Source organism: Lepus europaeus, chromosome 7, assembly GCF_033115175.1.
Source record: "Lepus europaeus isolate LE1 chromosome 7, mLepTim1.pri, whole genome shotgun sequence".
NCBI classification, from domain to species: Eukaryota; Metazoa; Chordata; class Mammalia; order Lagomorpha; family Leporidae; genus Lepus; species Lepus europaeus.
Window position 1 is genome coordinate 37,035,535 of NC_084833.1, and position 13,825 is coordinate 37,049,359.

Below are 13,825 nucleotides of genomic sequence, written 5' to 3' on the forward strand. Positions count from 1 at the left end.
TTTGCCTGTACCTATATCTTGCAGGGTTTCTCCAATGCTCTCTAATAATTTGATGGTTTCAGGTGGTAGATTTAAGTCTTTAATCCACGTTGAGTGAATTTTTGTGTAAGGTGAAAGGTATGGGTCTTGCTTCAAGCTTCTGCACGTGGAAATCCAATTTTCCCAGCACCATTTATTGAATAGACTATCCTTATTCCAGGGATTGGTTTTGGATCTTTGATGAAATATAAGTTGGCTGTAGATGTTTGGATTGATTTCTGGTGTTTCTATTCTGTTCCATTGGTCTATCCATCTGTTTCTGTACCAGTACCATGCTGTTTTGATAACAACTGCCCTGTAGTATGCCCTGAAATCTGGTATTGTGATGCCTCCGGCTTTGTTTTTGTTGTACAAGATTGCTTTGGCTATTCGAGGTCTCCTGTATCTCCATATGAATTTCAGCATCATTTTTTCCAGATCTGAGAAGAAGGTGTTCGGTATCTTGATTGCTATTGCATTGAATGTATAAATTGCTTTTGGGAGAATAGACATTTTGATGATATTGATTCTTCCAGTCCATGAGCATGGAAGATTTCTCCATTTTTTGGTATCCTCTTCTATTTCTTTCTTTAAGGTTTTGTAGTTTTCATCGTAGAGATCTTTAACGTCCTTGGTTAAGTTTATTCCAAGGTATTTGATTGTTTTTGTAGCTATTGTGAACGGGATTGATCTTAGAAGTTCTTCCTCAGCCGTGTCATTGCCTGTGTATACAAAGGTTGTTGATTTTTGTGCATTGATTTTATATCCTGCTACTTTGCCAAACTCTTCAATGAGTTCCAGTAGTCTCTTAGTAGAGTTCTTTGGGTCCCCTAAATAAAGAATCATATCATCTGCAAAGAGGGATAGTTTGACTTCTTCCTTCCCAATTTGTATCCCTTTAATTTCTTTTTCTTGCCTAACAGCTCTGGCTAAAACTTCCAGAACTATATTGAAGAGCAGTGGTGAGAGTGGGCATCCCTGTCTAGTACCAGATCTCAGGGGAAATGCTTCCAACTTTTCCCCATTCAATAGGATGTTGGCCGTGGGTTTTTCATATATTGCTTTGATTGTATTGAGGAATGTTCCTTCCATACCCAGTTTGCTTAGAGTTTTCATCATGAAAGGGTGTTGTATTTTATCAAATGCTTTCTCTGCGTCTATTGAGAGAATCATATGGTTTTTCTTCTGCAGTCTGTTAATGTAGTGTATTACGTTCATTGTTTTGCAGACGTTGAACCATCCTTGCATACCAGGGATAAATCCCACTTGGTCTGGGTGGATGATCTTTCTGATGTGTTGTTGCATTCTATTGGCTAGAATTTTATTGAGTATTTTTGCATCTATCTTCATCAGGGATATTGGTCTGTAATTCTCTTTCAATGCTGCATCTTTTTCTGGCTTAGGAATTAAGGTGATGCTGGCTTCATAGAAAGAATTTGGGAGGATTCCCTCTTTTTCGATTGTTTTGAATAGTTTGAGAAGAATTGGAGTTAGTTCTTCTCTAAATGTCTGGTAGAACTCAGCAGTGAATCCATCTGGTCCTGGGCTTTTCTTTGTTGGGAGGGCCTTTATTGCTGTTTCAATTTCTGTGTCAGTTATGGGTCTGTTTAGGTTTTCTATGTCTTCCTGGCTCAATTTAGGGAGGTTGTATGTGTCCAAGAATCTGTCCATTTCTGATAGATTTCCCTGTTTGCTGGCATACAAGTCCTTGTAGTAATTTCTGATGATTCTTTTTATTTCTGTGGTGTCTGTTGTTATGTTTCCTTTTTCATCTCTGATCCTATTGATTTGGGTCTTTTCTCTTCTTTTTTTAGTTAGTTGGGCCAATGGGGTGTCAATTTTGTTTATTTTTTCAAAAAACCAGCTCCTCGTTTGGCTGATTTTTTTGTAATGCTTTTTTGGATTCAATCCTGTTGATTTCTTCTTTGATCTTAATTATTTCCCTTCTTCTACTGGGTTTGGGTTTGGTTTGCTGCAGATTTTCTAGATCCTTGAGATGGCTTGAAAGCTCATCTATTTGGTGCCTTTCCAATTTCTTGATGTACACACCTATTGATATAAACTTTCCTCTTAACACTGCTTTTGTTGTATCCCATAGGTTTTGGTATGTTGTGCTGTTATCCTCATTTTGAAGTGGTTATTTCTTTGGCCCTGCTGTGAAGATTGTAAGCCACCTCCCACCTTGGAATAAATCCTTTTTCTACTTCAAATACGTGACATAGATTCTGTTTTCAAAAACCAAGAATCCTGGCTGTTCCAGCTCCATAGATGATTAGAAAGGAAAGGTATTATGTTTTCCCTATAAATCTACATCAACTCAAAGACCTGGTGTAAACTTCATTGGACGAATTCTTTAATTCTCAACTATTACTTCTATTTGAGTGCGTGATTTCCCTGATTCCAAAGCTCTGTACAATAATAGAAAGGATACAGAAGATGGAAGAAGAGCATGGGTTGGAGAGCTATGTTACCAGTTATACCTCTTTGAACAAGCCACTTTTTACTTTGTGAACCTAGCTGTTCCCTGAGCATTAAGTGAGATAATATGTGTACATATACCTCACTAAAAAGCACTATGCAAATGTGGCATTGTCATTTATAATGCTGGATCTGAAGAGAAGAGCTGATAATTGATGGCTGCTTCGGCATGTTCCCTGTTCTCAGATACCTTTTATTTACTTCAAAATCCTCTGCTTCAACCACTTCCCCCTAGAAAACCAATTCCACTGCCCTAACTTATGACTCCATTAGGAAATATTTCTAGAAAGTCATTCAAATGTTTCCATTTTGGTACTTCAAGTTCTAACTCCTTATGCTACAAGAAACCATTTTCTTCCTGACTTGCTATTTAAACTCTTCAAGAACTTGTCAAGCATTATTATGTCATACTCACCCAACTCAGGGATTTGATCACACACTTCATCCACTTCAAAAACATATTCATTTTCTGGAGTATCTGATGACATGATCTGCAATAGCAGAGATAAGGATTCAAGCATTTAAGCTCTTCTTGAGTTTTCTTGATTCTCTGAATCTTAAGGAATCTTTTAGAGTTAGTCCTATAGCAATGCAAGCTTGAAATAACTTTCACAACATGATGTATTTTCTTTTCATTATGATTTTCAGGTTAAAAACTACTACACCAGTAGTCTATACTATTATTAGCAGGAAGATGAGATTTCTGTGGGTAATAAACTTGGAAAAGTGAAAATTTTAAAAGTAATTTTGATGGAATCTTTCAAATTAAGTGCTTTAAAATCCATGATGATGAGTAACAGCATTAGATAATTTCTATTTTAAAAATATTTTTCTAGCTTCATTTGTCTCCACCAGATGGTTCTGTGAAATTCTCAGAAATAAAGAGATTTGGATTGTGGAACCACTGAAACTTGGGATTGAATAATGGAAGCTGCATAAAACCTTTGAAAAAATGCTTTAAACTTTTGAAACAATCAAAATAGCTATAGGTGCTATGCTTGGAAACTTGGGTAAATTAGCTCCATTCCTGGATATTCTTCAGCTCAGCTCTGTCATAGGGGGAGGCTGGGCTCTGAAATCTGTGGTTTGCATGATCCTAGATCAGCTGTCTTCTGGCTGACTTTTGAAAGGAGGCACGTGCAGGAGATTGAATGGGTAGAAGAGAAGCCAAGGCATTTCTCTTCCTGCTGCTCTACTTAAGGCAGCTCCTGAGAAATTGCTTTTCCTCTATAGCTCTAGCTATTTTCATTGCTTGACAGGCTTATTGTAGTTCCAACTTCCACCAGTTGTCTCCTGCCCATATCTTTCATCTTTCTAGTCCACAGTAGTGGCTTCTTGCTGTGACTATCCCTGTTTAGTTCTCACCCACTCCATTGCCTGCGTAATAATTTCTCTGAATTGAATGCAAGTAGCTCTGTTGAAAACTCTTAAAAATGATTTCTGTTTTCCTAGTTAGAATAGAATAATTTTCCAATTGAAGCCAAACATAGAAAACCATAGAAAAATACTTTTTGTCTTAAAAGGAAAACATTCGGGCTAGTGTTGTAGTGCAGTGCGTTAAGCCATGACCTGTGATGCCGGCATCTCATGCTATGTGGGCTTTTCCAGATCACTGAGTATTATTTGAAAAATCTGATTTTAAGGGCTGGTGCTGTGGCGCAGTGGGTTAAAGCCCTAGCTTGCAGTGCCAGCATCCCATATGGGTGCGAGTCCCAGCTGCTCCTCTTCTGATCCAGTTCTCTGCTATGGCCTGGGAAAGCAGTAGAAGATGGCCCAAGTCCTTGGGTCCCTGCACCTGCGTGGGAGACCCAGAAGAAGCTCCTATCTCCTGGCTTCAGGTCAGCTCAGCTCTGGCCGTGGCAGTCATTTGGGGAGTGAACCAATGGAATGGAAGACCTCTCTCTCTGGCTCTACCTCTCTCTCTGTAACTCTTTCATATAAATAAAATAAAAATTAAAAAAAGAAAAATCTGATTTTCGTAGTTGTATGTCATTTTGTATGAAAGTTCATTCATTCACCCATTATTAGATACAATAAAATTGTTTATCATTTTTTATTAGTGGTAAATTTAAAATTTTAACTATATATAATTATTTTCTTACAATATATCTCTAAAGTGGAAATGATGGAATGAAGATTGTTAACACAGTTTAGTAGGCAGGCCACCAATCAGCATCATGGAAAGAGAAGAATTTGAGGGAAAAAAGTGGTTAGCTAGCACTGTTTTCATAATTCAGTTAGGGAGGGGTGTGCCAAAGCAGCAATCCTTCACAAAATAGTTTCTTCTGTATTTCCAAAAATCATTTGAAATGGAAATTTAGAATGTATACTTTATAAAACTAAACAGAGTTCTCCATAAAATGTGCTGCAGAACATTGATCAAGTGGGATTTTTATAGGGGTTAATATTTAAAAAGTGTTCTGAAGTACAGCAACTCTGAGAAATATAGACTTAAAATCAAACAAGACTTGTTGCTCTTATGTTTTACTGCACACCTTCCCAGATCCTTTAATGTTCTTATATGCTTTCCAACATATCAAAAGGAGAATATTAGATGGAAAATGTCTAAGACCACGAAGTCTTTTGTGTTCTAAATATCTTGAAAAGTATTCTGTGGAACACCAGATTGGGTAAAATTACTCTAAAAGAATTGAGAGAAAGCAAATTAAAATTAAGTTAAATAGGAAAATCATGTCAGATAAGTTAGATCTATTTTAATCATACTATGGTAAGCATTATGTACCTTAAAATCTTGCTTTTAATTTAAATTCATTATTTGTACCTTTTAAAACACTGATTTATGCTGTTGTCAGTGCATAGCACTAGATAAAAGTAATATGTAGTGGACTATAAACTTTATTTCAACATGACATGATTTTGTGGCAGCCACATAAGAAAAAAATATTCCACTCCCAGGAGTTAGGACAAATGGATTATTTTGGCATTAGCACCTTTGTTAGCCTAGAAAATCATTCAGGCTCCATGAGTCTTGACTGATATGCTGTATATGTGCAATGAACGTTCCATGATTTAAACTAGTTGTTCAGGATTTTTTTAATTGTTCTCAGTTGCTTGCATTCATGGACTTAAGGGAGACCAAACAGCCTCTATGACTGACCTTACAAATTCTAAATTTTGATGTATTCTTAATCTCCATTTAAGATCATTTTTAAAAAGTGATGCTGTACTGTAAAGATATAAATCAGAAGGAACATAGATTCTTACTCAATTTCCAATGAACAATTCAAAAATAAATGTATTCAAGACACTCTGGCAAAAAAAAAAGGGGGGGGGACCTAAATGAAAGATCTCTGCAAGTGAGATCCCAATAGAAAGAACGGGCCATCAAAGAAGGAGGTACCTTTCTCTGAAGGGAGGAGAGAATTTCCACTTTGACTATGACCTTGTCTAAATAAGATCGAAGCTGGTGAACTCAAAAGACTTCCATAGCCTTGGCAACTCATGACAAGAGCCTAGGGAGATTTCTGACACCATAAACAAGAGTGTCAAATTGTTAAGTCAACAACAGGAGTCACTGTGTACTTACTCCTCATGTGGGATCTCTGTCCTTAATGTGTTGTCCAATGTGAATTAATGCTATAACTAGTACTGAAACAGTATTTTACACTTTGTGTTTCTGTGTGGGTGCAAACTGATGAAATCTTTACTTAATATATACTAAATCGATCTTCTCTATATAAAGATAATTGAAAATGAATCTTGATGTGAATGGAATGGGAGAGGGAGCGGGAGATGGGAGGGGTGCAGGTGGGAGGGAAGTTATGGGGGGGAAAAGCCACTGTAATCCATAAACTGTACTTTGGAAATTATATTTACTAAATAAAAGTTTTAAAAAAATGAAAAAAAATGCATTCATGCCTCAGAGATGAGAGACCTTACTTATCCACATTTTCTGCATCATCTCTGTACTCTAGGTCGGCCTATGGTTTATTTGTCCTCTGCAGTAGACATGTTTCAGCAGGGGTTATAAGTTTCAGGATCTATCCAGGTCTGAATGTCTGTTTTCCTCCAAAACTTGTATGTTGAAACCTAATCACCAATATGATAATATTGGGACATGGAGTTGATAGAAAGTGATAAGATCATGAGGGCAGAACCCCTACAAATGATACCAATTTTCTTTCTTTCTTTCTTTCTTTTTTTTTAAGGGAAAGGGTTTATTGGGGAAAACGCAACAGGCCAGAGGGACGGGGCGAAGAAGGAAAAAAGAGAGAGAAGGAAAGAGAGAGAGAGAGGAGAGGAGCTAGAGAGAGCCACGTGTTCAGGAACAGGTCCTTTTAAAACTTTGCCAGGGGGCAGGCAGGGAAGCAGGAGCAGCGAATCCCATTAGGATGAGGGTGGAGCTTGACAACGGTGGTTGGGCCATGTGGCCACCTGGCTTCCAGCAATGGTGGTGGGGGCTAGAGCCTAGGATGGTGTCAGGGGGTAGTTCGTGCCACAGATAAGATTGTGCCAATTTCTTAACATTCCCTCCTTTTTGTTTTTTTTAAAGCAGGAGTTGTATAGGAGTACATTAGTCCCAAAAGTCCAAGATGGGTAGAGGGACGATGATCTGTCTTTAGAGCTACTTTCTGCTGACATGGGGCGACGAGGTACTCTTCGCTGGCTTGGGGCGATGTCTCAAGTTGCTGTCTCCTTGGTGGGGAGCTGAGTACATCCCTGTAGCAGCATTTGGTTGACTGCCTGGTTGGTGAAGGCCTTGGTTCATTCCATTACCACCTGCTGTAAACACTTAAACAGACACTGCATTATAAATGACAGGGTTAGAATACAACCAATGATCCTAAGAGTGGCATTAACCAGGTAATGAGAGGATTTCACAGAGGACAGGAAATGAAGAGGGTCTCTAGACCCTTGTGAGGATTGTTTGGTGGACGTAGTTTAAAGCTGATCCCAGCCAAAACTGGGAGAAAAGCCACTCAACTTTTGCAGGTAGAGGGGTATGTCTGTAAAGAAATTCTGAATAATCATACAACATGAAGTGGAGGAGAGGACCATCAATACACACAGGTTGGGAGTAGAGGTATTGATGTCAGAGTAGAGGCTATAATTACAAAGGAATGAGGCCCAAGTGGGCTAGATACAAAGGACAGAGTCATTATTAAAGAACCTAAGAAAGGTGCTAGCAAGCTACAACTAAATTCTCTGATTGAGAGGCAAGTAGAACCTGACAGAAGGGGCCTGATAATAATCTAGTGGGCTTTAAGGCCTTGACAGGAGGCCCAAGCTATCTCTTCACATGGGGTGCATCAAAAGGGAGGTGTGAACCTCCTTCGGGGAAGCACCCTGTTGACTTCCATTACCTAGCTGGCCTGGGAGGACAGCTGGCCAGGTAAAGGCAGGTAGCATCTCTAATAGGAAATTTACAATTCTACCTGCAATGTTACTGACCCTATTTGGCCATCTCCTCAGGTGTGGTGGTCACTTTGGAAGCTGGGCCAAGTGAAGGGCTTTTCAACTTAGACCCAGCAAGATCTGTGGCTCTGACCTGGGTGTCCTTCGACTCCAGCGCAGGTCCATTTCCAATGATCCAACTCTTGGCTGGCAGAGCTGCCAGGGCTCTTCATAAGCTGACTTCTGCTGAAGCCCAGGCCTACCACATTGAAAGCCATTGCAGTGGACTGGCCTGATGGGTCTCCTTGAGGGCAGATCACTGTACAGAGCAGCCTTTAAAAGGCCTGCCACCTATATTTACATTTCTTCTGATGCCTAGCTTTCTTTTCCTCCTGGTCTTTGTTAAAGCAGACCAGAGGATGCGAGTCAAGGGGGTGCTCAAGTCTCATCTCTAATCTTGGTGGCCTAAATTAGAAGTCTATAGTCACAGGCATGTTCTGACTGTGTTTTTCCTGAGGTAGACAATGCCCATGAAGAAAGCTATGTCCTTACTTTAAAACTTTCTCTCCCTTTGTTTGGTCTGAAATGGAGGTTTTGCCTATTTACTGTGCCCATGGCAAAGTAAATCTAGCTGTGAAATTATAATTTAAGCTTTCATTTTGGCTATGCTATTACAGAAAATGTTAGCCATCCCTTTTATAAGATATAAAGATCAAATTGTGCATCTTAGAGAGTCTTTCAGTATAGTCAGTTTCCTATCTTAAATATAATAGAGAAATGAGGGGGAAAGTCTGGCTTAGAATAAAGAAATGAGGGAGCAAGTCCTAGATTGGTTGCTGACAATGGCAATACCAAATGAAAACTTAGCAAGCAATTTCAATCATTAGACAACAACTTAGGAAAACATTTACCAGAAGGTCCAATGCCTTCTATAAATTTTAATAATATATGTATTTGGAAACATCTCTTAAATATCTAAGATGGTGTAGCCTGTTTAACCAGAAAATTCAAGCACAAGCATGTAAAACACTTTTAGTTTCTTTCTACCAATAGATTTCAAATATCTGATACAGAGATTCAGGTCACATGAATCAAAATGTATCTTTGAATAATTTTAGCAGTTTAAATTTACAAGCAATCTTTTATCTATAAGCCAATTAAAACAGAGTTCTTAATAAATTTTCCCATGTAGTCATACAACATGTACACACATATAACATAACATAATAGAACAATATAGCAGTTTCAATAATAGCTTTTTAAAAATCTAACTCCTTTTTGTAAATTACCAATTGATTCGTAGTTTTTAGTAACCTCAGTTAACCATACTTTCTCTCAGTTGGTACCTGTAATACATTATTGGCTTCATCTGTTTACAGAACCATCCCAAAGTACTGAATACAATAGATGTGGCTGGAAAAAGTCCATCAGAACCTATACAAGACTGTGGATGACAAAAGACTTTAAATAGCCATGTTTAAAATTATAAATTAATTAACCAACAAGAGGCACTTGCTTACTTCACACAATATTTTTGAAATACCTGTAGGATTTTAGAAAGCATTTAACCCTTTAGGCCTCTGGACCTTTCTCATTAAGATAACCATCACATCTAGTAACACAAGATTATTAGACATTTTAACTTTCAGACATTTGTAGCAGTAGCATTTTATATTATCAAAACTTAAAATTTAGCACTACTTTGCATCTTGACAGTACTTCTAACATAATCCAAATAGCCTGATTAGTTGGTGTCTCTACAAGGTAAGAGACATATGTATGTCCTTCGATTTTTTCCAGTTGAGCCCAAATTGGAAAAACCAAAGTCCAAATTTACTGGAAATTTCAGAGTTCAAATTCTTTAGAACTTTGATTTTTGATTTTTTGAATGCCTGTCAAGGATGCCAAGAAGGCTTAAAGTATCTGGTTGAAATAAGATCTCTTAACATCATGACATAATTTGGACCAAAGTTGATCATTGTTACAAGGTGATTATTCAAATGTTTTAGAATAAGCATATATTTTAAACAATTAGAATTTAACAGAGACATCAAGAGAACATAATACATTACTTTAACTCATTGCTTTAACAGAGGGTCAGATTCTAATTCTATGTCTTAGGGAAATAGATTAATAGATTTTGTATCCAAGATTTCTTTCTTTCATAACCTTCTGTAACTTCTACACACCCTCTTCAACTTACTTGAAACCTTCCATCATTTCCATTCCAGCCTAGAGTCAATTAGCCATCAGGATGAAATCATGCTTACAAACCATGTCCTTTATTTAAGAGCTCTTTCCTTCTTAACCTTTCTTACAAAGAACACTCTTTTTTTTTTCTTACAATCAGCTGCTTTTGCTTTATTTCTTTTTTTTTTAACTTTTATTTAGTGAATATAAATTTCCAAAGTATAGCTTTTGGATTATAGTGGCTTCCCCCTCCCCATAACTTCCCTCCCACCCGCACCCCTCCCATCTCCCACTCCCTCTCCCATTCCATTCACATCAAGATTCATTTTCAATTATCTTTATATAGAGAAGATCGATTTAGTATATATTAAGTAAAGATTTCATCAGTTTGCACCCACACAGAAACACAAAGTGTAAAATACTATTTCAGTGCTAGTTAAAACATTAATTCACATTGGACAACACATTAAGGACAGAGATCCCACATGAGGAGTAAGTACACAGTGACTCCTGTTGTTGACTTAACAATTTGACACTCTTGTTTATGGTGTCAGAAATCTCCCTAGACGGACTCCACTTCCCAGAGGGCCGTGCGGGTGATCCAGTCTGGGACTCCATCTCCCAGGGGCCGCCGCGGACGTCCGGCTTGTGTTGGCCACGACCGAGTGGCCGGGTTACTGGGCTCGGCGGCGGCAACCGTCCGTGGCCGCTGCGCGCTGGCGGCACGATTGACAGCCCCGAGGTGACCTTCACGCTGGCCTACCTGGTCTTCGCCGTGTGTTTCGTGTTTACGCCCAACGAGTTCCACTCGGCCGGGCTCACGGTTCAGAACCTGCTGTCCGGCTGGCTGGGCAGCGAGGACGCCGCCTTCATGCCCTACCACCTGCGCCGCACGGCCGCCAAAATAAAAAAAAAAAAAAGAAATCTCCCTAGACTCTAGTCTTGAGTTGCCAAGGCTATGGAAGCCTTTTGAGTTCACCTATTTCGAATATAAGAGTGGGAATAAGAGAGGGAGGAGATGTACAATTTGGGACATGCTCAATCAGACTTGCCCCAAATGGTGGAGTTAGAAACGTGCCAGGGGATTCCAAAACAATCCCATCAAGGTTGCGTGTATCAACGCCATCTCACTAGTCCAAGTGATCAATTTCAGTTCATAATTGATCACACTGATAGGTCTAAGAGTCAAAGGGATCACACAAACAAGACTAGTGTCTGCTAATACTAACTGATAGAATCAAAAAAGGAGAGAACTATTCAACATGGGAAGTGGGATACACAGCAGACTCATAAAATGGCAGATGTCCTAAATAGCATTCTGGCCTCAGAATCAGCCCTTAAGGCAGTTGGATCTGGATGAAGAGCCCATGAGAGTATTTTAGGCATGGAAAGCCAAGACACTCTGGAAAAAAAAAAAACAAAACAAAATAAAACAAAAAACCTAAATGAAAGATCTGTGTGAGTGAGATCCCAGTGGAAAGAACAGGGCCATCAAAGAAGGAGGTACCTTTCTCTGAAGGGAGGAGAGAACTTCCACTTTGACTATGACCTTCTTACTCTTTCTTACCAAGTGCACATTTCTATACTTGTAGTGTTTTTTCCATCTGCCAATTTCCTTGATTTACATTTTGAAATAACCTTTAAAAGATCTCCAAATTAAAATAACATTTTTAAATAAGGTAACACATCAAATTTCAGCCTAAGTTACCTTAAGCAGTGTTGAACTATTTTCATGGACAGTTTATGATTACATATTCATTAAACAAACCCAAATAATTTTTCTATAGCATATAACATGCTGAGAGTACCACGGTTTACATATAAACACATTTACCCAATTTAAATTAATGGTTACACCTAAATGACTTAAGATGCTGATATTATGTCATATTATCTATCTGAATTTGATTAAAATTAAATTTGTATTCATCTAAAACAAATACTAATTACCCATTGCTCTTTCATTGAGTGCTGATTACCCAGAAAACTGTTAAAATAAATTGCAAAATAAGTCCAGCAAATTACAAAGCAATATTTTTAAAGGTAGTGATCTTCCTAGATTCTAGAGAGAAATTCCTTCAAACTCAGTGTCTAGTTACAGTTGCCTTTTTCCTAAGAACACCTTAGGCCCATGACGTCATAGTCAGCCTCTTGGGACTGCCTTCTCAAGACAATTCCCAAAGGTGACCTTGGGCTAGAGGTTGATGTACCAGGGACAATAAGTGGAGGTCAGAAGATCTGATTTTCCTGCCTGGCTTGCTCATGATAAAACAAAAGAGCCATCAGAAGGGTAGGATACCTAATTTGTTTCTATAGGCTGGGAGCTCAAAAGAATGGGATTACCACCCCCTTACAATTGTGGTAATACTGGAACAAGAGGGGGAGGGGCGAAAGACCTGTAGGAGGACAAGGGCTGGAGAGTGAAAGCATGGAGACAGCCATTCCCAAACTTTGGAGAGGATCATTGATAATACAGGGAGAGCAGACTTTGGAATAGGCCTGGTTCTAAGATAACGTCCTAATTCCTGGGTGGGAGGTGGAGGTATAGTGAGCCGAGATAGTGAAGAATTGGGGCCATAAACGTGGAAGGCAGAGGTTTTGGCTCAGGCCCTTGACCTCTAGTGGAAACTTTGGAGGCCAAAAGGACCTGGGCCGGAGAGCAGTACACATGGAAGGTTTAGATTGAAGATAGAAAATCTTAAGCATATAGGATCTCCTTCCATTTTCCCAAATGCTCACAAAAGTGATAAAGATCTTGAATGATATCAGGGTTAAACCACTCCAACTTTGGGCCAGTCCCTCAGGGCCAAACGTGCCACAATGGAAGGGCCAATTTTGATTGACTGTTAAGGTCATACATGGGCCATTCTCGATTACAGAGAAAGATGAGGCATCAAGTGTTTGAGGGCTAGAGCCAATTTGAGAGGGACTTAGGATGCTACCAAGAGGAGAGTTGGACAGAACATGGTTATAGAAAAGTTCCCATTGCGACCTATAGAATCAGATCCATTGGTTTCAAGCATCCTTGAATCCCGGCTGTCTGATTAAAGAGAGGATAAGGGAGCAGAAAGCAGGGTCATCATCCAAGTGCCCACTGGAGCCCGTGGCTTAGCCTGTAAAAGGGAAATAGGTTGAGTCATCACTCACACCCATTGTTGCCTGGACACAACATCCATAGAGACTAAAAGCCTTTAGGTAGGAGTTGTGGTCAGTGCCTAGCATTTGACTTTTACTAGAGTAGAAAAGCCTCAGACAAGCAAATGACAGTAGACCACAACTCAAAGTAGAGTCGCTATGAGAATTTCTCATTCACGTCTTACCTCCGAATTTGGAAGGCTGGTGTGTGGATGGAGATCGCAGAGTGTTTGGAGGCATGGAAGGAGTTCCGGGGGTGTGTTTTGTGGCTGGCAGAAATTTAGGACCCCAGAGCAGCTCAGAGTTCCCTAAAAGGAGAGCAAAGTCACTGGGGGACCTTGGTTCTGAGCCACAGCACCAGTGTACGGTCCCAGGTTTCAGCACCAATGTAAGGCCGCCACAAAACACACCAGCTAACGGAGTAAGGGAAAGGGTTTATTGGGGAAAACCCAGCAGGCTGGAGAGAAGAGGTGAAGAAGGAAAAAAGAAAGAGAAAGAGAGTGTAACAGAGAGAAGGAGAGAGAGAGAGGAGAGGGGCTAGCCAATTTTCTTATTTAAAAGCCATCAAGGGGCCGGCACTGTGGTACAGTGGGTTAACACCCTGGCCTGCAGTGCTGGCATGCCATATGGGCGCTGGTTCTAGTCCCTG

At 39.5% G+C, this 13,825-nt stretch overlaps 1 protein-coding gene across 1 annotated transcript in view; it reads right to left on the reverse strand.

Moving 5' to 3' along the window:
• Nucleotides 1–2,917: 2,917 nt before the first annotated feature.
• The window catches only part of METTL15 (methyltransferase 15, mitochondrial 12S rRNA N4-cytidine), a 289,931-nt gene continuing 279,023 nt past the window's right edge, over nt 2,918–13,825 (reverse strand). Inside the window, exon 7 of the mRNA XM_062196373.1 lies at nt 2,918–2,987. Within this exon, the coding sequence (XP_062052357.1) occupies nt 2,959–2,987 (29 nt within the window). The 3' untranslated portion in view covers nt 2,918–2,958. The remainder of the gene's footprint in view (nt 2,988–13,825) is intronic.